Here is a 24461-nt window from a genome sequence, read left to right on the forward strand (position 1 = left end):
TACAACACAGGCCGGGCCCGCGGGTCACACGCACGCTTGTTGGGGGGTCTCCAGCCTCACACGCATCGGTCCCCTGCTGGAGCTCCTTTTCTCCACCTGTAAAACTCGGATCCCGCTCTTCACCTGTCCTCAGTCCCCCCTCCCCGCCCGCCTGCTGGAGACTTCCTCCTCCTCCTCCTCCTGCAGAACCCTTCTCCCCACCGGCGGGGAGCGTGGAAGGAGCCTAAGGAATCCACGCTGACAAACCAAAACTCAGTACACATGGTCCGACATTATTTTAATAAGCGAGTGGGCAAGAAAAGTTATTCCTTTGTTCACTAATTTATTCAATAAACGCTTTGTGTCAGGCACTGGGCTATAGTAATTTGATAGACATGATCCCTGACTTCATGGAAGGAATTTCGGGGGGGGCATTCATCTAATGCCACAGTAATACATGCCCAGCCGTGCCGTGCCCCTCCAACTGAATCTGTTGCAAGGAACAGAGCTGGAAGTCCCCCACCTTCACGTCCACGCTCTCCCGGGGCTGCTCCCGGCCCCCGGCTGAGCGCGCGGGGACACACTGGCGCTGAGCCATCGCTGCCCGCCGAAGGCCTCCTTTAGCCGGCACTCCCAGGGGACGCCCCAGCAGGCAGGCTCGGGTGGGATTCAAACCCCGGCCCGAACCTCCCGCGGCCCCGCCCACACCCGCCCGGCAGAAGGCCTCGCCCTTTCCGTGGGGGCGGGGACGGGCCCGACCAACCAGAGTTCCCAGAACATGCAAATTAGCTCCGTCCCCCAGGTGAGCGTGTTTTCCCAGACTCCTCTGCTTCTTCTGCGGAGAAACACAGCCCCTGTGGGGCCCGACGGCGCGCGCCCCCGACAGCCCGCGCCCCCGACAGCCCGCACCCCCGAGCACGCGTCTCCGACAGCGCGCGCCCGCCGCCGGCGCTCGTTCGTCCTCACATCCGGAGCGAAGCGGGAGGTGGAAGTCCTGGCGCCCTGCTAGAGGCGCCAGAAGCCCCTGAGGGAGGCGCGCGCCCGCCGGAAGCCGCGCCCCCGACGCGGCCCACAGCCCGAGGAGCCGGAAGTGGTCGCGGTCGCGCTGCTTCCGGCCTGCGGGGGGCGCTCCGGGCGGGGGCCGCGGGAGAGGCGGGCAGCCGACGGGCCGAAGGCCGGCACCCATGGCGGAGGGCGGCGGGCGGGCCGGACCTGGGCCCGCAGGTAACGTGCGCGCGGCCGCCGGGCCGCGGGGCGGCGGGGGGCCGGGGCGGCTGCCCGGGCCGGGACCCTGCGTGTTGGCCCGCGGCCGGCCGGGGCCCACGGAGCTGCGCCCCGCAGCCGGGGGTCGGTCAGCGCGGCTCGCGGGGTGCCCGGCTGCCCGGCTTCGCGAGAGCAGCCCTCGCGCCGATTTCCCCTCCTGTGGAGCTTGCACCGTAACTGCCAGCCGGCTGGCCTCTAGGGCTGGATAGGACCCCAGCTGTAAAGAGAGGACATGGGTCACCCTCCAGCTCTGAGCGCAGCGGTCGGGAGAGCCCCCAGAGGTCAGCCCCCGGGGGGGCGGGTGCCTTCTCTCCAGCCTGGCATCGGCCCCTCTCAACAACCGCCCCCCTCCCCGCACAGGCCAGGGACAGCGATAACGCCACCCCCAGCGAGCTGTCAGTGACACAGCAGGTCCAGGGGCCCTTGCCCACCGGCAGAGGAGGCAGCCGGGCCATAGTTTGGTTTAGGCGGCTAGAAAGGCCCGTGCCCAAAATAGTCATCTGACTGAGGGTCTCCACCTTGAAATATTCCTGCCAAACAAATGTGAATTTGCGGGGAAGTGCGTTTGCCCGCCTTCGGGAGAGGCTTCCTCTTAACCTGCGGGGTCGGGGGTGGGGGGAGGTTCCCTCCTTGTCTGTCGTCTCAGTTTGCCCCGGGCACCAAGTGCTTCTATGTGCTCTGGACTTCACACGCTCATCTGTGTCTCTGGAGCGAGAACCCTCCAAAGAATTTATTAGTTAGTAATAAACTAAGGAGCTTATTATTCTTAAATGTGCCAAAATTTAAGATATAATGTTGATTTGGAGACGGGTGCAAGTAGTGCCTTTCATCCCTCCCTCCTTCCATTCATTCATCCAACAAACGGTTTATTGAGGATCTGCTATTGGCTGGACCTGTCTGGGGCTGGGGATACTGCAGTGAATAAAAATACAAACAAAGCCTCTTCCGTCCTGGGCTTTGGTTGGTATTGACTTTGACCCCAGAGACAGCCAGGACCTTAGGGTCTGGGACATTACTTCATGTGAGAGTGCGGGATGGACTGAGAGGTGTTCACTTGGGGGAAGAGGACTGACAGCTGCTTCCCAGTGTGGAGAAGAGTCCTGTGGCAGGAAGACTGGCTCTGCCTTACACAGAGGCACTCTTGTCAGTATCCAGGTGGTGCTGTTTTACTATTTAGTGTGGTGTTGCAGGCCTGGGAGTAGAGGGGCCACAGTTAAAGCTGAAGTGCTGTGTCGAGTAATTGTGTTGTCATTGGAGAAGCTGATCAGAAAAATGCAAACAAAGTTATCTTGGAGCTGGAGCTGGGGAAGAGGAGGCTGTGTTGAGCTGGGCAGGTAGTGGGTCAAAAAGAGGCCAGCAAAGGGAGGCCTAGAGGAGAACTTAGCAGAAGTTTGTCAGTCTCCTTACACCTTCTGAATCTTACCCCTACTTTGAACTTTTTCAGCCTGTGGAGTGAAACCGGGGGATAACTACAGTGGAGGATAGCTACCGAAGGAGGATTGGCACAGGGGCCCAAGGGGTCCTTGATGCCTGCCTGTTGATCTCCTGCAGGTCTGGCTGTGGCATGAGCTCGAGTGACCCATGCGTTTGTGAACCCTCGCTGCTCTGCCCACCTGCCTGTGGCCTTTGTGTCTTACCTCTGCCATTGAACTATCAAATCCTGGAGTGTAAGGAAACGTACGCATCACCCCTGTTGTCCTATGGCCCAGCCTTGTATACAGTAGGTACTCAAAAGAGATTTGATTTGAATATAAAAAGCAACTTCGGCATTGGAGAGAGTCCACCTGTGGCAGGGTGTGCTTTAAACTGTGCGTGGTCACACACTAGGACAGCTGGCACCGTGGGGACTTGAATGAAGGCCGCCTAAGTTCATGCTCTTTCCTTATGCCCCTGTCTGTGCAGTTATGTTTATAAAGCTCTTAATTATCTAGAGATATTTTGGGCTCCAGTGTGAGGTGAAGAACTCAATTACAGTTGACCCTTGACAACACAGGGGGTAGGGGTTGCCAAATGCCTGCACAGTCAAAAATCCTCGTAAAACTTTACAGTTGGCCCTCCATGTTCGAGGTTCTGCATCTAAGAATTCAGCCAACTGTGGATTGTGTAGTGTAGTATGTAGTGAGAAAAATCCATGTGTGAGTGGACCCACATAGTTCAGACCATGCTATTCAAGGGTCAGCTGTAGGTATCTAATTGTACAAATTTGTTGACTACAGTTGACTATTGAACAACTTGGGGGTTGATCTGCATATAACTTATAGTCGGTCCTCTGTATCTGAGGTTCCTAGGCATCTGTGGATTCAACCAACCACAGATCGTGCAGTATTGTGCTATTTACTGTTGAAAATATCTACATATAAGTGACCCCTGCAGATGAAACCTGCGTTGTTCAGTGATCAGCGGTACTTGTTATAGTCCATGCAGGATGTAATAACAGAATAGACTGGATGGCTTATAAACAACAGAAATTTATTTCTCACAGCTCTGTGGTTGGAAAGTCCAAGACTAAGGCACTGGCAGATTTGATGTCTGGTGAGGGCCTGCTTCCTGGTTCCTAGGCGGCTGTCTTCTCACTGTGTCCTCACATGGTGGAGGGGATGAGGGAACTCTCCAGGGTCTCTTTTTATAAGGACACTAATCCCATTCATGAGGGCTCCACCCTCATGACCTAAAGGTTCTACCTACTAAAGGTCCTACCTCTTACTAATCACCTTGGGGGTTAGGACTCCCAGCATATTATTTGGCAGGACATTTTGGGGGACGCAGACATTCAGTTTATAGCAACTACTCCTCCCATTCCTCACTGATTTTGTTGCCCATTTCTCACATACCAAGTTTTTTATACTAAGCTCTTTTCTGAGCAGTTGATTGTTTGATTTATTTATCTTTTTATTCTGATGAGAGATAATTTCTATTATCTAGTAGGGTAGATCTCTTCTCATACATACTAAAAAAAACAAAAAGTGATTCTTATTTTTATTTCCAAATAAACTTCTAGAAGATTTTTGTCACATCTCATATAAAAACCCCAAAGAGATTTGTTAAACCTCTTAATTTATTTGGTATTACTTAAAATTTTCTTAGCATTGACGCTCACTCAAGTACATGGTATGGTTTTCACCATTTATTCTAGTCTTTATTGTTTTTCTGTTTTCTATCTTCATTATATAGGGCTGGCTTTCTATCTGTATGCATGTATTTAAAATTTTTCCTTTTTACTGCGGTGCAGCTTATATTCAGAAAAGTACACCCATCTTAGGTTACCGTCAGATGTGTCACTCACGGGGACTCCCGCGTGGCGAGGCCATGGCCCAGATCACATGGCAGAGTCATTTATGTTACAAGCAGCAGTGTTTTTCTGGCTGTTGAGTTTTGCCAAAGTCAGGTGTCCTTTTGTAACGCAGCAGCTGATTATATGGTTTTTCCCAATACTAAGACATTCTTGGAATAAATTAGAGTAATTTTATGGTGACTTTTTTGATACATATCTTAAATTTCACTTTGTTAATATTTTATTTAGGATCTTCTCTAGCCTTAAGTAGTTTTGGCTTATTATTGCCCACCCCATCAAAGTTTTAAAACCTTGCCAGGTTTGGTGTCAGGAGTGTGCTAGCTTCATTAAGGGAAACTTTCTACATTTTTCTGGCTCTGGAAGTTTCTGGAGCAGGGGAATGATGTGTTCTTGAGAGTTGGAGAGCACCCGTGTGGGGGAGAGGCAGGGCTGGCGCCCGAGGGCGGCCCCTCACGGTTGGCGCTGGCAAGGCTTCGCTGAGCTGACAGGCGCCCCTCTCTTCAGTGCAGGTCCGAATCTGAAGGAGTGGCTGAGGGAGCAGTTTTGTGACCATCCGCTGGAGCACTGTGAGGACACGAGGCTCCACGATGCAGCCTACGTGGGGGACCTCCAGACCCTCCGGAGCCTGCTGCAGGAGGAGAGCTACCGGAGGTGAGCGCGGCTGCCCGCCCGGGGGCTGCCCGCCCGGGGGCTGCCCAGGGCTTGGCCTGTGGGTCTGCACGACGCTAAGGCTCGGGAGCTGTGAGGGAGGCACAGTGGTCTCCGATTTGCAGGTGGAGACCCTGAGCGTTTCCACTTTCGGAGGATGGGAAAAGAGGGGACTGCCGGAAGCGTGGTCAGACTTGTAGGCGACACCCTGATGGCGAGGGCAGAGAGACCTGAGTTCAAGTCCAGTTCTGTCGCTGACCATTATATTTTCCAGCAACTTCTGGTGCTCTCTGGGCGTCAGCTTCCCTGACGTTACCCTTGACGACAGTGTCATTACTGTCTTCTACAGTGGCCCTGCTCCCTTGCGAGTCTCTTCTGGCTCTTTATCCTAAGGCACATGCATACATTCTCCTCCCTTAATTATTGCATCGTTATCCCCCTTTGGGTCCGGACTTCCTGATGGACCAAACCTGTACAGCGTTCCTGATGCGCTCTCCTCTGGCTTCTCAGGGCCTCAGTCATCTGCCTCCAGGGCCTGGGGCTCAGCCTCTGGCCAGCTGTCTCATTACCCAGGGACATGCTCCTTTTGTTGGTAGCGCCCTGCCTGTTGCCTTGCCACATCCTGCTAGCTCCTCCAGACCGGCTCAAGCCCCTCATGGCATCGGAGTCTTGCTGTTACTTTTCCCCACTCGAGACACCCGGGAAGCACAGAGACTCTGCCTGTTCTCCGTGTGTCTAAGATTCGAGTCTCAAGTAGACTTGAAACTCAACCTGCAACCAGAAACTCCTTCAGGCTCTTTCTGTGTTTCTGTTTCCCCTTCAGGGCTAGGATGGCAGTGAGTTGATAGAAGAAATGCCTGTGTATTGATACTGAAACTTATACCACTTTTCGTGGACAGTTCCCAAGAGAAGGGTTTCTAACAATACAAGAATAGGTTTCTTTCTTCTTTCCCTTCTAATGTCTTAGCATTATTTCATTAGAACAGATGTTCGTGTTAAAAATAAAAAAGCTCCAAATAGCCAGAAAGGATCGTCATAAAGAGAAATTAGGTGGATTGCACATGAATATTTAACATGAATGACTCAAGTCCAAAGAAAACCTTAAATTTGCAGATATAACAGTAGAATAAAGTAGAGTTAAGCTACTAAAATAGACCAAGTATGTTCATATTGCTTCTTCAAGTACCATTTTTCTGTCTTTCACTCGGGTTCAGTGAATCTCTGGTTTCTTGACGATATTTTTCTATTGCTGTGTACTTTGGTGATGAGTCCTTGGAGCGTTGCTTGGCCTCCTTGGCTAGTGGAAGCTGTAAGCAGCTGAGGGAGGAGCCCTGACCTGCTGCATGTTTCTGGGTCACTGCCTTAGTGATCTGTATTCCTCAGCTTCGTTCAGAGCTGCGCTGGGAGCTTGCGGTGAAGAGCCTCAGCTGGTGACGTGATGGGTCCGTGCACCGCATGACCCTGGCATCCCTTGATGGGGAGTCGTGGTCTGAGTGTCACTTGCAATGAGGGCTGAGCCTGGACGGTTTCCCTCTGCTGCTGCTGGCCAGGAGTGTGGTGATTCGTGCAGGCTGTCATTTGTGCTGTGTCAGAGGTAGAGGGACCACAGTGGTCACCTAGCCCCGGTGAGGATACCGAGGCCCAGAGAGCGGTCCAGCCTCAGGCCTTCACAGGTGGTAGCTGGTGAAGAGGGGCCTCGGGGCCCTGAGCCAGGTCCCGAGCAGGTATGCTGTCCTCCATCCTGTGCCGCCTCCCGGGCAGGCCCTTCTCCCCTTTGTGGAGCAAAGAGCTTTGGACCGCGAGTCAGGAAACTGGAGATCTTAGCTCTAGTGCTCAACAGTCTTACCTGCGCCTCGCACTTCCTCATCTGCAGAACTGGGCTCTTAATGTATTGCCTGTCTCGCCTCAGGCGTGGACCCAGCAGGGTGGGTATGTGAAAGCATTCCATGAAGCAGGGCACCTGGGAGCATCATTAGAGCGAAGGCTGCCCTCCCGCTCCCCGCCTCCGGGTCCCGCCCGAGAGGAGGCGGGGCGGCTGGCCGGCCCCCCGCGCCCCTCGCAGCCTGGCTGCCTGTGCTCTCTCGCAGCCGCATCAACGAGAAGTCCGTGTGGTGCTGCGGCTGGCTGCCCTGCACGCCGCTGCGCATCGCGGCCACCGCCGGCCACGGGAGCTGCGTGGACTTCCTGATCCGGAAGGGGGCCGAGGTGGACCTGGTGGACGTGAAGGGGCAGACGGCCCTGTACGTGGCCGTGGTGAACGGGCACCTGGAGAGCGCCCAGATCCTTCTGGAAGCCGGCGCCGACCCCAACGGAAGCCGGCACCACCGCAGCACCCCTGTCTACCACGCCTCCCGGGTGGGCAGGGCAGACATCCTGAAGGCCCTCATCAGGTCAGTACCACAGGGGCCGGGCCCCCATTGCCCTGCGATGGCCGCCACGGGGAGCGTGGCCGCGTCGGCGGGTTCTCGCAGCCCCATGCTCATGTCTTGTGTTCTGTATTTGCCTTTCCTTTCTCTCTCTCTCTCCAGTTAGACTTGTTAGAGGATTTGTCTGTTTTGTTAGTCTTTCTAAAGAGCTGCTTCTTAGCTTTATCAGTTTTCTTATTTTTTTTACTTACTGATTAATTTCTATTTTTATCTTTATTTTTTCCCATTTTCCTTAATTTTACTTAATTTTTTCCCTAACTTTTTGAGTTGCATGCTTATTCATTTTTTTCTTGATTAATAATGTAAACTTTCAAGGTTATTAATTTACCTTTGCCTATAGCTTTGGCTGTGTCTGCTAAGCTTTTTCTCATTTTTTGAATCAGTATAATCGAAGTTGATTTCCTCTTTGTTCTTATAGTTATGGAGGAGAAAGTTTTAATAAAAACTTTTGTGAACTTCCAGTTTTATTGTATTGTGCTCAGATAACACAGACCATATAATTTCCATTTTGAAGATTCTTTGGGCTTTTTTTAAATTATTTTTTTAATATCCAGCTACGTTGTTGCGGATACTTGTAACAAACTATATAACCACAGGGTTTTATTTGTATAGTACAAGATGACAGCCTCAGTTATGTTATTCAGACTCCCTCTCTCTTTTTTTTTTACATCCTTAACCATTGGATCTGCCCCACATTCAGAGAACTCTATTGGTCTGTAATTACTGTTGTGATTTGTCAGTTTCCCCTTGTATTTCTAATAATTTTGCTTTACCATATTTTGATGCTCATTGGGCTCATGAAAGTTCTTGCTTATGGATTGTGCCCTTTATCAAAACAAAAGGAAACCATTGGTTTCATTGAGGGCTCATTTATGTAGCTTTCTGTAACTTTTAGTTTTAATCTTAGTGGGTTTAAGTAATTCTTTGTGAGCTCACTTTTACTGTTCGACTGTCTGGAATTCTTTTGTTTTTTTAGGTGATGCAAATGAACTTTTATTTCACACTTCAGGAAGTGGATAGTCTCCGAGAACTGCAAAATGGGGTGAAAAGCAAGAAGCTTTTGTAGGATAAAGGGATTCTTTGTTTTTTAATACAGTTAACATTGTTACCATAGCTGATGTTAGGTCTATTACTGTTGTCTTTCTGTGTCTTAACTGTACCTTTATTTTATATCTTTTTTCCATGATCTGTGTTTTCTTTGCTTTCCCTTTCTGTGGTTTTAGACGGTTTCTGGTCTTATTTTAATTGTACTAACGGTTACCTTTTTAAAAATTTGAGCCAGATTGCATTTTCAGTCTCATGTCTCCAGTGACTTCTTTCTACCAAAGATGCTTCCCTGCCCAGCACCCGGCTCTGGAGGCCGTTTGTTCTGTGGCTGGACTGAGTGCAGTTCAGGTAGCCGGTTGTCGGTGTGGGAAAGTATTACAGGAGAGGGTTACAGCATTGTTACGGGCTGCATTGGGGGTGTTCTGAGGAGCAGGGACCTGGCATCCCCCTCGCCCAGTGCAGGACATGGTTTTTTAAATTAGGTACTGAGAATATATTTATTATATCAAAAGGATTTATATATTAAATGGCTATGGAATTGACTTTTGGAAAGATAATTGAGGGTGATATGGTGGTTATACTGGAGGGTGATAAAGATGTGATGATGCTTTTTTCCCCTTCTTTTGAAAGGTTTCTAGCCTGATAATCTAAACCACCTCAGTCCCGTATCTTTGCATCTTGGAGAATGTAAGTCATTAATTTGGAAATGTTTTTCAGTAGGATCAATCCATGAAATTTCATCTTGGTTCCAGAAATCCCATAGGGCATTTCAGTCAATTCATGATGCACAACTGCTTTGAATTAACTGCAGACTTGACTTTCAGATATATTTACAAGTGCCCTTCTTGAGGAAACGTTATTAAGACATTTTGCTGCCCCGCTGGAGCACAGGACATTACTTTTACAGTGAGGTACCAAGAGCATATATTATTCTATTGAAAACTTTTCTGGATTCTAAATTACCAGATAATTGACTTTTGGAAGATGGGGTTAAGTTACTGAACAGATAATACAATCTAAATACAATCTAAACACAACTCCTGCCTTCCCTGTGTCATTGTCCCTCATAAGCAGGGCTCTCTTCTGTCACTGTTGTGATTTGGTGTCCCTCTGCAAGTAACCTCCATTTTGTTACTTCTCATTTTCCTTGATATATATTACTGATGTTTTTTTAAAAAGGTAAGGAGTGGTATTTCTGTATGTGCAAAAGTTATACTGATCTATTGAGTCGTCCTGGTGGTTCCTTGCCAGTGATATTAAAAGCAGTAGGGGAATTTTGGAAAATATTCAGGATTAAAATTAACTGGATCCCATCCAGTATATTTTTATGAGTGGATGAACTACTGTCTTTGCCACAGCTCAGCTAATACCAGATTGTCATATTGCCCAAAATTACAAACATTCTAGAAGACATATCCGTAAGAATAAGGAGGAAAAACAATATCACTGCTTGAAATCTAGTTCTCTTAATTGGTTGAGCGTATGAAATGAAATACCGGCTTCTGCTTGGTTTGGTGCGTGTTTTAGAACGTCTCTTGTCACTCCTAGGGTATCTTGGAGGGCACTGGGTGACGGTTGCCTTGTAGTGGCTGATGCTGCCGCACGGCATCAGTGGGGAGCAGATCGTCACGTGGGCTCATTGGTCTGTGCGCTGTCCTTCCTCTTCCGCAGCTCTGTGCTGCTGACAGGCACCAGTGTCACTTCTAGGGGGAAGTTCCTTTGGATGCTTGGAATAGTGCTGAAGAGACGGGTGATAAACCATGATAGCTGGCTGTGAGTGTTGGCCAGCTATTTTTATTAAGGCGTGGAAAACGAAGCTCTTCCCTCCGCCCTGGACCCCTGCGTGTCAGGCCCCATCATCATTACTTCCTACGTTTTGTCATTTCCTAATTCAGATGAAATATGTGATGACAACATTTGTGAGGCATTGCAGGACTGTCTGGGGCAGTGGAAGCTCAAGTACACAGGTGCTGGCTGTCTGATGTTTACTCACGGTAGAGTTGGGTAACGCCATTTGGGCAGCAGTCTCACAGAAGTGAGGCTGTGCTCTTCTCATTACATCCTCTCAGGTTGCACATGCTTTCCGTTGGTCCCAATACTGCTGATGTTCACTTTCATCTTTGGATTAAGGTGGTGTCTGCCAGCTTTTTCCATTGTAAAGCTCCTCTTTTTCCCTCTGTAATTAAAAAGTATTTTTGTGGCTAGGTACTTTGGAACCATGTATATATCCTATTCCTCATCAGATTTTTAATTTATTCATTTATTTATGTTAGACTCATGGTTTCCTGTGGAGTTACAATTATTCTAGGCTCTTGTGTACTTTGCCTGATTCATCCCTGGAATTAGTCATTTCTCCAAGGAATCCTGGTTTCTTTTTGTGGCGAATGCTGTTTAAAAGCCAAGATGTGGACACTAGGAGTGCTGATTGCTTATGGGGTGTCACTGTTTTCAGGCTCTCCTACTGGACAGAGCTGAGGTTACTTAAAATGTTTCTGTCTACGTTTCTGTATCTGTTATACATTGACAGTCAAAGAGTTCACCCTGATGCCTCTAATCCGATCCAGCACCACAGGGTCCATCCTACTTTCCTCCCTTTCTAAATTTATTATTCTTCTGCAACACTGAGAGACCTGGTTCCCTTACCTTTAACATGTTAGCTTATTTTGCCAGTCCCCTGTACTGAACCAGTCTCCTACGCTGCTGCCCCTCCCACACATGCCTCCTCCCCCGCTGTGGGCTCTAGCACCCTTGCAAGGCAGCCTCCTTAGCAGGCACCCTCTTCACTCGGCCAGGACTCCCACAGCTTGAGCAGGCCACCCTCCCTGCCGTAGTCAGCGGCCCCCGCTTAGTGTAAGATGACCCAGTTGGTAGTTAGTGCTTGGCCTGGGAGAACCCTAAATGCCCATAGAAAGCCATGTATTTGGGCGTCCTTGGGTGCAAGGACGAGGGCAGGTCCCTTGAGGGGATCCTGAAGGCTCTGCCTGTAGAGTCGTTTAGAGACTGGCTCTGGTGGAGAAGGAGGCTTCCGGGTCAGGCGGCCCCTGCGTCGGCCTGTGTGAGATGCATCCGCACATCTGGGCTGTCTCTGGGAGTCGGGAGAGGAGGGCTCCTGGCAGCGATGCGGGTCAGCTCGGGGACCGTCGCGAGTGCCCCCACCTCTGGCGGCTGCGCGAGGCTGCCTCGCTGTGCTTCCTGCCCGAGGCCCTTCTCGGTGAATCTGACGCTGGGACTGGTCCGGCTGCTCTGGGTGTTCAGTGTGCCTGAAAAGAAGAGCCACCCTGGCGGGCAGGACGTGATGGCACCAGCTGGGTACACAGTTGGGTTAAAGTATTTCTTTTTGCTTGCAATTTTTAAGGATTGCTGTTTAATTTTTTTTTTTAATTTATTTATTTTTGGCTGTGTTGGGTCTTCGTTTCTGTGCGAGGGCTTTCTCTAGTTGCGGCAAGTGGGGGCCACTCTTCATCGCGGTGCGCGGGCCTCTCACTATCGCAGCCTCTCTTGTTGCGGAGCACAGGCTCCAGACGCGCAGGCTCAGTAGTTGTGGCTCACGGGCCTAGTTGCTCCGCGGCATGTGGGATCTTCCCAGACCAGGGCTCGAACCCGTGTCCCCTGCATTGGCAGGCAGATTCTCAACCACTGCGCCACCAGGGAAGCCCCGCTGTTTAATTTTTTACAGTATGTATTTACATGGTTCCAAAGTCAAATCTATAAAACAAAGTATATTAAAAGCAGTCTAGCTTCTATCCTCATCTGCTTCATCCCTGCCCTATAGATGACCATTTAAAAGCTTTTGTGGTTCATCCTTCCATCATTAAAAAACAGGCAGATATGTGTATGTGTCTATGTGTGTGTCATGTACACATTGGTGTTGCAGCCTCCCCCCCAGGATAAACAGTAGCGTACTTCACGTTCATCGTCCTGCTTTTCTCACTTATCAGGGTGTCCTGGAGGTCACTGCAGGGCAGTCCTTAGCCCTGCTCCTCATTCCTTTTCAGATGGTACAGTGCTCCTTTCTGTGCACGGGCCAGTCCCTCTTGACGAACCTGTGACTCGTTTCCTGCCTTTGGCTATTACGGGTACTGTTTTAATGAATTGCCTTGTGTATGCATCTTTTCAGAGGTTTGCAAATGTGTCTTGGGACTAGATTCCAGGAGTTGTGATTGGTGAGTCAGAGGGTACATGCATAGGTAAGTTTGCCAGCTATCACCAGATTTCCCTCTACAGGGATTGCTCCATTATGCCTGGCCCCCAGCGATGAATAAGACTTCCTTTTTCTTTAAAGCTCCGTCAATAAGTTTTTGGATTTTTCCCAATCTGATAGGTGAGAAGTGGTGTCTCCGAGTAGTTTTAATTTGCATTTCTGTTATGAGTGAGGCTGAGCATCTTTTCATCTGGTTGAGAGCTGTTGGCACGTGTCTGTATCCATCTCTGGCTCATTTATCTATAGAGCTGTTGATCTTTTCCTTTTAGAAGGTCTTTATATATTAAGGATGTCAACCCTTTGTAACATTTCCCCCAATTTGTCACTTATTGTTTTACTTTACTTATGTTAAAAAAGCTTTGTTTTTATATCTTTTCCTGATGTTCCAAATCAACTTTATAATCTACTTATGTAACTCCAGGGATGTTATTTTTATGTACTTACATTTATAGTCAACTTACTTAGTTCTGGGGAGGGTATTTTCATTTATATAATAAACTTAGGGAAAATGACATCTTAATGATATTGAGTCTTCTTATCTAAGACTATGGTATGTCTTTCTATTTCCTTAGGTCTATTTATGTGACTTGCAGTAGTATTTTATAATTTTCCTCATGCAGATTTTGGACATATACTGTTAAGTTTATGCTTAGAAATCTCACTTTAAAATTTATTTTGCTATCAGAAATGAGGTCTTTTTCATTTTATCTTTCAACTTGTTTTTGTTTGTATATAGAAGGCTGTTGGTTTAAAACTTGCTACTTTAATAAATTCTCTCATTGCTTGTTAAATGCATTTTCATTAATTATTTAAGGCTTTCCAGACAGTTATATCCTCTGTAAATAGGGAAAGTTTTACCTCTTCCTTTCCCATTTTAGTCAGCTAATTGCTTTCTCTTGTCTAATTGCACTAGTACTTAAAAAAAAAAAAAAGTCTTTAAAACTAGTGGGCTAGAAAGTGGGACTGTGTGCCTTGTTCCTGGCAGAGCTGCTGTTTGTGTTTCCCTGCTAGGCGAGAGGCTGACTTCTGGGTTGAGGAAATATGTTTTATCATGTTAAAGAAATATCCATTACTTTCTTTTTTTTTTTTTTTTTCCACACACACACACACTGTATTTTATTTTTACAAGAGATAAATAGACTGACACCAAGCATTGTACATGGATGACCACAACAAAAGCAACAATGATTGCAATTACCAAACATGAAACACACTCATACTATGTCATAATATTGACATTCAGTCCAGTAATCCTCCACTGTAACAGCTCCTTTACTTTGCAGTGAAAATTGATTTGTATATTCTTTGCCTCTCAGTCCTTGTGGGATTTTTTTTTTTTTTAAATTCAGACAGAAAGTCACAAAAATTATACTCATCCTCATCAGTTCACTCAGTCCCATGTAATTAATTTTTTTTTTTTCATCTTGATCTTTTGTTAGCACTTTTATGAGTTCATCAGTTTTTCATTAGAGTTCTGAAAATGCTTCTTCATTCAGTTCAGCAGTACAGTCCGTTACCAGAAACCTGTACTTGTCAGAGTCTTTTCCATGAATTTCTTGAAGATGAAACCCTTTTATAGGAACATATTTGCAAAATCATCAGAGTACACCCAGAACTGTCTGTAAATGACAAAAGACTTAAAAATGACCACGGTTAAAGATTTGATGAAAGTTCATAATAATGCAGTTGACAAGAAAATTAGTTATTTCTGAGATATACATTTTAAAGTAATAACTAGGATTATTACTTATAACATTATACCAGAACATATAAGATTTTTAGAAATTTCATGTAATGTCTGAAACATTTATATTAACATATTTCCATACATGTTTCCATACAAATACAAATATAAGATTTTTAGAAATTTCATGTAATGTCATTACTTTCTTTTTTATTAAGTATTTTCAAACATGCTTAAGTGTTGAGTTTTGTTATATGCCTTTTTTTTTTGCATCTATGGAGATAATCATGGATTTTCCCCTTAGTTCTATGAATATGATGGATTATGTTAATAGAGTTTCTAATTTAAGAACTACCCCTGGAATAACCCCCATGAGGTCATTGTATGTTGCTTTCTTAATGTTTTTAGATTCTCTTTGCTAACGTTTTATTGGAGATTGTTAAGTTGATATTCCTAATTGCAGTTAGTTGGTAGTTTTTCTTCATGGTGTGGCCTTTGTCAGGTTTGGAGATTGTTGTTTTGTTAATTTCATAAGCTGAATTTGGAAGTTTTCCTTCTTTTTCTTTGCTTTGAAACAGTTAAAATAGCCATGGGATTGTTGGATCTTCAAAGGTTTGGAAGAACTCCCTTACGAGTTGTTTTGTGTGAGTGGATTCCAAGGTTCCTGACTGCCTTGGTGCGTGCTGGTGGTCACGGGACCACTGTGACTGGGGGCCTCTCTGGTGCTCCCGGTGCTCCTGGAGTTCGGGCCCGTCTCCACCGGGTGCCGTGGCGATGCGTTGGCTGCTGTTGGCCCGCTGTGAGGTCTCACTGTCCGTGTGTCTACCCTGCAGGTACGGGGCCGACGTCGATGTCAACCACCACCTGACCCCTGACGTCCAGCCCCCTTTCTCCCGGCGGCTCACCTCCTTGGTGGTCTGCCCCCTGTACATCAGCGCCGCCTACCACAACCTCCAGTGCTTCAAGCTGCTCCTGCAGGCTGGGGCAAACCCGGACTTCAACTGCAACGGTCCTGTCAATACGCAGGGCCTCTCCAGGGGCTCCCCCGGCTGCGTCATGGACGCCGTGCTGCGCCACGGCTGTGAGGCGGCCTTCGTCAGCCTGCTTGTGGAGTTCGGGGCCAACCTGAGCCTGGTGCGGTGGGAATCCTCGGGCCCAGAGTCGAGAGGCAGAAGGAAGGTGGACCCTGAGGCTCTGCAGGTCTTTAAAGAGGCCCGAAGTAAGTGGCCTTAGTTGAATTCTGACTGGCAGTCTCTTTAAGGCAATTGAATGAACCAAGTTGTAGCAATTTACAAAAAAAACCGCCTCCAACTACGCACTTGGTCAAAACCTTCAGTGAGGACTAGGAATTTTCTAGAATGGTCTTCCACATTGGTCTTCTCTTTTTAAATTCCCAGACACTAAGATTTAATACCAAGAAATCTATCAAAGTGCATGTTCTCAGAGTTCCTAGAATTACGTTCTCTTTACCCCTTTGCCCTGCTTTGTGATCCCAGATTCTTTCACTGGTGTGTTTATGGCTTTTAAGTGTTTGCTTTACAACAAATTGCAAGCCCTTCCTTCTCTAGGGCGCCTCACTTCCCCTTCTTCAGTTCCACTCAAATACCATTGTTCTGCATTGTGTGCTAAGGATGATTTTTGTTAGAATAAGGTCTACAGTTTGCTTATTCATGAAGAAGGATTTTGCCAGTGAATTAAGTTGATGGCCAGGGAGTTTGCAGTTGATCCGTGGCTTGGTCCTTGTTGTCGTTCTCTCTCCAGGACTCAGAAGTTGACCCTGTGCGCCCTCTGACCTGCCCACACCCTGCCCCTTTCCCGTCTGGGTCTTGAGGGCATCTGAGTGACCACCTTTTCCCCAGTCCCTTACCTCTCGCAGAACTTTTGTTTGTTGTGTTCTTGTTATTGGCTTTCCTTAAACCAGTCATTAAAACATGCTGCTGTTGAGCCTTCCCCGGAAGAGTTGCTTGCTGGCCAGCTGGAGCCACACTGACGAGTCAGGCTCCCTGTGTTCATGCCTGTGTCACAGGCAGAGACACGACGAGGCTTTTTTGACCCAGAGCAAAATTGTCAGCCTGCCCTCCTCCTGTGTTGCTCGGCCCGTCCCCTTCAGACCCCCTTGGAGCTTCTGGGAGGGACCAAGAGCAGAGACCGACAGAGGGCAGAGGGCAGTTTCTCACACCTGCTGGGGCTTGCAGTGGTCAGCTCTGTTTCTCTGTCTAGGGAGTTCCACAGAGTTGAGCAGATGACAGGACCTTTCTCACCAGAGCCTGCTCTCCTCCGGAGGTGGGAAGGGGCAGCCAGCATTGGCGCGGTTCCGCTTGTCCTCACAGCCAGCCTTTGGTCTGTAGGGTTAGGAGAGGCATTTAACCTGTCTCCCTCTGTCTCTCCCTTTCTTCCCACGCGTTCCAGGTGTCCCCAGGACCTTGCTGAATCTGTGCCGCGTGGCCGTGAGAAGAGCGCTTGGCAAATACCGACTCCATCTGATTCCCTCGCTGCCTCTGCCAGACCCCATAAAAAAGTTTCTGCTTTATGAGCAGAATTCACGAGCAGTGGTTGAGTGCAGCGAGGAGGAAGCAATGTGCAGGGCAAGTCGACGCCGATTCCTGCCGCTGTGACCGCGTCCTGTGCTGCTGACTAAACCCTACCGGCTGCTGGTGAGGCGGACTCAGCCTTGTTCCATCTCAGGTGCCTGGGGTGTCGGACAGTCCTTAGGTCGGTATCGGCCGAAAGGCTCGTACAAAACTTAATTTTGTTCTTCCTCAGTATCTCTGTTTTGGAAATAAATGAAATGGGCCTTGAAATGTGAGCAAGTTCAGGCTGAGGTTGGAGGCCTGCTAACATCCCCAGTAGGGAGAACTAGCACTTTCCAGAAGTGTGCTTCTGCGTTTGCCTCTCAACTTGATAGCTTGATTAACGCGAAATGAAAAGGAGTCTTGGTATAAAAGTACAGAGATGCAGTTCCTGAACTTACTAGTTTGTTTTCCCTGCTCCTGGGGTAGACGTGTGACATTTATCATACGCACCCCCTTTCCTTGCCGCTTCACTGTTCTCTCCTTGTGGCGGAGGCGTCATGTTAATTGTCTTCATTCAAGGATGGTTTCCTGGCCACATGGTTTGGCTTTACTGCCTCAGAGTCAATACCTGCATTTGTTCACAGCCTCTTTAGGTAACGCTCAGAGTTCTGCAGCGCTGCGCCTGTTCTGATACCTACCTGTGCCTAGCATCACGCCAACAGGTCTCATGAGTTCTCTGCCATTTCACTTTGGGGAGCTTCCAGACAGTTGATTGATTTTAGGAGGCCAACGCTGAAATAGCCAGTAATTGACTGCCTACATTCGGACCAAGGACCGTCCAACAGCATTCACTGCCAGTTCTAAAAGAAGAAGATGCCTGTGGCGCTGTTTTCTAGTCCCTGCACGTACCGGAAAGTGGAAACTTGAGTCATCTTCTGGATGGTTCTAAGCTTTCAGTTGCTTTGTGTTCAGTGGACAAAACACCTGGTGTTTGGTTGATTGATCTTCACTTTTTTGGACCTAATGTCTTGGTAGTTGCTCCTAGAACCGTAGAAAGGGGATAGCAGTGAGGTCAGAGGTCTTCCCCTGGCCTGCTGGGGGTGCTGAGAAGTGAGAGGAATGAGCTGGCTTGTCACCTGACGGGCGGCTCGGCTGTGGGCAGGGCTCACTCTCACACGTGGGCTGCGCGGCCAGGTGTGCGGCCATGTCGGCACAGGTGGGCCAGCGGCTGCCTCTCTAGAGCATCCAGGTGCTGCTCTTTCCAGGGAAATCACATCTGGTAATTTGAGGCCTCAGGGCCATTGTGTGGATCCATGGTGATTCTGACCTTTAGAAGTGTTTAGAAACAGGCAGATTTCAAATCTGTGTTTGGATTTTCTGCAATAAGAGAAATCTAATTTGTAACAGTCGAACTAATGATAGGGGTTTATTTAATTATTAGCGTCATTATGTGTCTTCACCGACCAGACAGGCCGTGTCTGGTCCTTGTCTTCCGTGGCTCGAGGATGGAATTCTGAACCCCACCTCCTGTGTCACGGATGGACGGTGTGTTGGAAAGCCAGGCTGGCCTGTATGTGCACGTATGAGGTCTGAGGGGAGAACAGTCATCGATGATTTGGGGGGGACCACGTAGCCGCTGGAGGCTTCACCTCATTACCAGCGGTGGCCGAGGCGTAAGTGTTGGATGGCTTCTGAGGCCCGAGACCGGGCTGTGTGCTGCCCCTCAGGACGGGGAGCCCGCTTGGCCGGTCGCGTTCAGAGCTGGCAGTCAGGAGAGGCTTCCCGAGAGGAGAGGCGCTGCGGTGGGTGGGTGGCCGATGTGGTCCTTTGCAGCCGGAGCCAAGCGCTGCCGGGCTTCAGCCCAGGCCGGGGTCAGCTGTGTTCCTGCGGCCCTTGTGGTGGGACCACACCACAGCTGGGCTGCGGCTGGGCCAGGAGCTCTGGGGAGCTGGGGCTCTGCCTGCGTTTAGGGAAGGGTTGTATGGAAGCTCGAGCCACCCAGCGGTGGACTGGGCCACTGGAGGGGGCTTCGTGTCGCTGGGGGCGTGTCAGCACTGGCTTGTCGCCTCCTGGGTCGGGCTGAGAGAGGAGTATCAGGAGTGGTTAGCTCCCCTGACTTTTAAGCTCTTGCAGCTGCCCTATGGCTAGGGTTCCCTGCGGCTGAGCCATGCTGCAGGCTCGCAGGCCACTCTGGGTTCGCCCTGCTGGGTGTTTTCTGCAGGGGTCTGTTAGGGACAGAGCCTCCCCAGCCCGGCCCCGGGTAGGAGGGTGGCTCTGTTCTCAGACCTTCTGGAAAGCAGCATCTGGGAATGCTGCCAGTGCGGGGGTCCCAGCCATGCCGGTGCGACCCTGGGGCTGCACCAGCAGAGTGGGCGTCAGCCTCCTTTGCAGGTGAAGTGAGTGCAGGGCTTGTTTCTGGGGGATGGAACCGTTTTTCTGGGGTCTCTCTGGAAGGAGTGGACTGAGTCGCCGCTCACCGTTGGGCCTGGCCCAGAGCTGGCCGGGGAGGCAGTGGGACTGGGGAGAGGTTGAGCCGGCGAGTGGGGCCCCCGAGCGTGCTGTGCTCAGGGCCGGTCCGCAGGGGCCAGGGCCTCAGCTCTTCCTTTGCAGAGACAGGTTGGCTTTCTCTTTGTGCAGCCACCCTTTAGAGCTTTGTTCACAATCCCAGCAACTTTGAGGTTCAGGCTCTAGTTTGACATTTCACAGCTGCCAAACCTGAATCCGCACATAACGTAGATCACTACTTAAGGCCATTCCTGCTTGTTTTGAGTGACGCTTTGCTAAAGCTCCCTTTTTCTTTTGTTGGCAGGGATAGGATACAGAATAGGCAAGAGTAACTGTCTCCATCAGAGCACTTTATAAAATCATGTTTCTAAGCCCTGGGGCACCAGTCCCACACGGCCAGGAAACGTGGTGGTACTTGATGAAGCTGCAGCCCCAGAGCCCTCCGCAGGGAGGGGCATGATGGACCCGAGGTCCCCCCAGCCTGGTCCCGGGAGTGTCCTGCTGTTGTCCCTGCTGGGGCGCCTGCCGGCCGCTGAACGGAGTCCTGTGCCTGGGCCTTGGCTGCAGCGGACAGGCGGTGGGGTGGGGGGGGGAGCGGTGCGGGGTGTGGTGGAGGCAGCGCTGACGCCTCTGAGGGCTCAGCTGTGGCGTCCTGGGTGGCGTTGCTGCGTGTACTTCCAGAGCCCATCAGAGTCATACATATCTGTGCCTTTTCGTATTACTTACGCTATTTATGTATTTATTTACTTATTTATGCCCTACCTTGTTCCAGAAAAGGGTTTAAGGCAGTGGTGCTTAGTTTTTGATGTTCTCTTTTGACATTTGGTAAGTTGTAGTCAACATGCACTTGTTGTTAAACAGGTAGTTTTCAAAAAAGAAAGGACAATTAGCAGTTTCCTGATGTTGAATATGTTTCTGTTATCAGGCCTGAGGGCCATCATTTTAATTTTTTCCTCTTGCTTCCATGAATTGATTCCTCAAATAAAAGGTTCACGCATAAATAGAAAGAGAGGAACATGCAGCCAAGGTCAGGCTGAGCAAAGGAAAATCTGCCCTAGAGAGAAGCGCTCTCCTGTGCTTGCTGCCTCCTGCCTGGCCTTGAGCAGGTCCTGTTCCCAGGGAGGCTGCTCTCTTACACGGGCCGGGTCTGGCCGTGCCTTTCCCACGGAGCTTTTGGCAGGACACGTGAGAGAATGTACGTGAAAGCACTTCACACTTAAGCCGTCCCTGCGACATGTACACTGCTGTCCTTGTGAGCGTGGTCCCTCTTCTCAGTGGACGATGGTGCTGGGACAGCCTGTGATCTTGGTGGTCGGCTGGGCTTGTGCCCCAGGGGGCAGCAAGAGTCACGGCGCCCACGGCATAGGCCTCCTGTGCAGGTCGGAAGTACAAGGACACATGTTAAATAATATAGGAAGTCAAGTTCATTCAACTTAAAGGGTTGTCTTTTATTCTGAGATTACGTCCTTCCTAATTTGGGCGACAAAATGTCCTCTTATGTAATGAAGGTGATACTAGAGGGCAATATTTTTATTTTAAAATGCTCCTGGTTGCAGAATAAAATGTCGGCTGCTCTTTTGTCGAAGCACAGAATTTCTTTTTGAGTTTTCCTGTCTCTGAAATCCAGTGTCGGGGACCCGCAGTCTCGCTACAGTGTATGTTTATGTGCCGAGGAATTTCTCTTGGAGTCTTGAAACGGCCTGTACGTGGTGGAAGGAGAGCCCAGCGTCTGCTCTGCCTGGTAGTCCAAGAACAAGCTCTGAGGTCACTGTGTGAGCTGTTAGGAAGTGCATGCTTGTGTCTTGCCCACGGCAGAGCAACGTCCCTAGGGTGATGGGCCTCTGGCCTCCCGAATCCCCTGAGGGACACTCCCGGGAGGTTCGCGTGGCCTCGTCAGCGAGGCTGCCCCTGACCTCAGGCCTGCGCACCTGAGGCACCCCCGAGCGATGGCGACGGTGCTGGTGGTGGGCCTTCTGGCGCCGGGGTCGCCGGCTTCTGCTTGTGCCCCTCTCAGCCGCTTGCCACTCAGCGGCCAGTCCCGAGTGGTCTGGATTCCCCGCCAGCTTGGCTCTCCCTCCTGGAAGTGCCTCATTTGGCCACATGACCTCTCTCTCCCTCGCTCGCTTATGCCTCACTTCCCTCCATCCCCCACCCCCAACCTGACTCTCTTGATGTGGAATAAAATAACTGATGTGCACACATGAGTGGTTAGTGGGATCACGTCCTAGGAGAATTCCACGGGGGGGGACGTGCAGAGTTTGAAGTGCAGTGATGTGTGGAATATATGCTATGAATTCTAGGAAGACAGTCCGATGGAGAAGAGAGGCGTGGGGAAGGGTGACTTCTGTTGCCTTAACTTGTAATTGCTCAGTGTCTGGAATGCACGGGGAGCTTTTCTTTTTAAAGTTGCTTGGATTTCAGATCTCTCCCAAGTGATGTATGCGTGTGCATACGTGCAGTTTAGTGTGGTATTTGTGAGCAAGGCTCTCCTGTGTGTATAACATCAGTTTGCTGCTGTGATTTAGCCGGCAGTGCCCCTGCTCCGCCCTGCGGTGTTTGCACAGCTCCCGCTGCTTCTGTTTGGTGTCGAGCACGTGAGGTGTGACACGCACTGGGGCCCGTGTGCCTGCACACGGGGAATGCTGACCATCAGCCCTCAGTTTCTCCTTCCTCCTTTGGTAATGACTGTGTGCTTGCCCGCAGCAGCTGGGACCATGACTATTCTTTGCACTTGTGCCTGGTTAAGAGCTTTCAGAAATACAATGGACATCTTTGATATGTTATTGTAACTTTAGTAAATGCTTTATTCCCCTTTAATTCCCCCCAGATGCCTTAATTTTGTGGACTGTTTATCTCATTGGATAGAAGAACTGACCATGTGAAATCTTTGTACATGAACTTCAGGTAGAAGCAGCTGGCTCTCTGGAGAGTTTCTAATGATTCGCAGAGAAGGGCTTATGTAACACAGGAGTTTTAAACTGCGCTCGGGGACCCCGGCGCTCTAGGGAGGCACCCAAAATGCTGCACAGGTTTAAACTGATGGGTGAGCCTGCTTTATGTGGTGGGGTTTCTAGTTTGCAGAGAGTGCACCCCTAAAAGTGTCCGTAACGCGTGGCTTTCAGTCAGGTGACACCGTCCCTACAGTGATCTGTTGGGCGGGGAGGTCGTGGAGACTGCGGGCCCCTGTGCTTTGTGACTTAGTTTGAAAGTGGGAGGGTGAGGTGTGAAGCTTTGGGAATGAATGAACTAAATAAAGCATTTATTCATCTCTCAGTGACTCCCTGGCATGTCTCTCTGTTTGCTGTTTCGGATGTTTTCCTTGTTCCTCACACTGATTCCCGCCCCCCTACCCCCTACCCCCTACCCCCATGTGTACACTTCTCCTGCTCTACTGAAAGATGGCCTCACTTTCAGTCTACCTCAAAACCAGCTGCATCTGTGTGGCAGAGATTGCTGGTTTTCCTTCATTGTCTCCATCCGTGATAACAGACCCACAGTTCTAGCTGGAGACTTGAATTCTCTGAATAGGTCTTCATTTCCCAGACTTCTTACAGCTCGATGTGGCCGTTTACCATAGCTCCTTCCTGAAATCCCATTGAAGTTACAGGGAATTTTAATTTTTTAAAAAGGCATAAATCCACTAGGATGACTATAAATAGCAACAAAATTTTGGAACCTCTCAAGAAAATAGATGAATGGTAACTGACTTAGAAATACCCGAGGAGACAATGTTGTAAAAAAGAATTGAGAGCATCTGAGAATCTGATTTTATTGCAAAGCTCCCAGAGGCTCTGGAATTGGCAGTTCCAGGTGCCTCTAGAAGTGGATGTGAAAGAGTGAAAGCAGGAGGGCTGGCTGAAGGCCCGTTTCAGAAGCAGTTACAACTCTCCACTCCACACAGTTGGGCAGTTGTTCCTGCCCCAGCCCGGCGGGAGACTGAGGGAGGTGAGACATCGGCCTTCAGTATGTAAAATCCTCAGCTCAGGAAACAGGCTGTATCCTCCAGGCAGGAAATAAAGGAGAAAGAGACTTCTTGAGAGATCTCACCAGCCTAAAAGGAAACACCTAAAGATACCAATACTGAATGTGGCCAAAGAAAATCACACACTTCTAACAGTGGATTCCAGTAAATAATTCAGGAAAATTCTGAGAATGAAGGCTATGTTTCCAAATTACAAGGACTGGCCAAGTACTGACCACGGCTGCTGACCAGCCACGGCACATCACTGTGGAATTTCAGAATGCTGGGGAGAAAAGATTCTATAACTTCTGGAGCGGATAAACAGGACACATACAAAGTATCAGGAAACAAAATAGCTTTGGAATCCTCAAATGTCACATTGGATAACAGAGGAATTGGGACCTTTCAGAATTCTAAAGGAAATGCATATAAAAGTCATGCTAAAAAGACTTGTAGTTTCTTTAAAAAATGTATGTTCCACACACCCTTTCTTAAGAAACTATTAGAGGATGTACTCTTCCAGAACAAAGGGGTAAACCAAGAAAGGAGAAACCCTGGTATTCAGGAAATGTGGATCCAACACAAAGAGGCAAGGTGACTCCCAGGAGCACAGTGAAAGCCTTGAGGATGACAGCTGTGCATCAGGCACAGAAGGCACCCAGTCTAGACTAGATGTGAGGAGCTGAGGCCCCAGAGGAGACGCCTTAATTATTAGAATACCTGTTGTCTCTGAACATGTTTAGATAGGAGTTGGGATTGATTTATTGACAAGTACCTAGGAAACCAAGGGACATAACTCCAAGGAAAACAAAAGGTTGGGCAAGAAAGAAAAAGTTACCACGGTAATACTAGATGCCTCAGCTGTGATTAGTATTTACACAGTCCTAATAACATGCACCTACTACCATAAACGCTATTGGGGGGATGGAGGGTGGGGAAGTG

General features: G+C 49.1%; 1 protein-coding gene across 1 annotated transcript; it reads left to right on the forward strand.

Annotated features, from left to right (window-relative positions):
• The first annotated feature begins 1071 nt into the window (after positions 1-1071).
• Positions 1072-22835, forward strand: ASB1 (ankyrin repeat and SOCS box containing 1). Its single transcript, XM_059929086.1, has 5 exons — positions 1072-1203; positions 5044-5185; positions 7270-7572; positions 15374-15759; positions 16950-22835. The coding sequence occupies exons 1-5, from the start codon at positions 1164-1166 to the stop codon at positions 17153-17155; spliced, it is 1077 nt and encodes a 358-aa protein (XP_059785069.1). The 5' UTR covers positions 1072-1163; the 3' UTR covers positions 17156-22835.
• The last annotated feature ends 1626 nt before the right edge of the window (positions 22836-24461 follow it).

This window comes from Balaenoptera ricei, chromosome 7, assembly GCF_028023285.1.
Source record: "Balaenoptera ricei isolate mBalRic1 chromosome 7, mBalRic1.hap2, whole genome shotgun sequence".
In the NCBI taxonomy this organism is placed as follows: Eukaryota; Metazoa; Chordata; class Mammalia; order Artiodactyla; family Balaenopteridae; genus Balaenoptera; species Balaenoptera ricei.

What these genes read in the sequence shown, in the direction of transcription:
- ASB1 (XM_059929086.1), top strand. Translation starts at nt 1,164, where the DNA reads ATGGCGGAGGGCGGCGGGCGGGCCGGACCTGGGCCCGCAG. An exon ending in CAGGAGGAGAGCTACCGGAG is followed by an intron (nt 5,186 to 7,269) that starts GTGAGCGCGGCT and finishes GCTCTCTCGCAG; the next exon opens with CCGCATCAACGAGAAGTCCG. An exon ending in GGTCTTTAAAGAGGCCCGAA is followed by an intron (nt 15,760 to 16,949) that starts GTAAGTGGCCTT and finishes CACGCGTTCCAG; the next exon opens with GTGTCCCCAGGACCTTGCTG.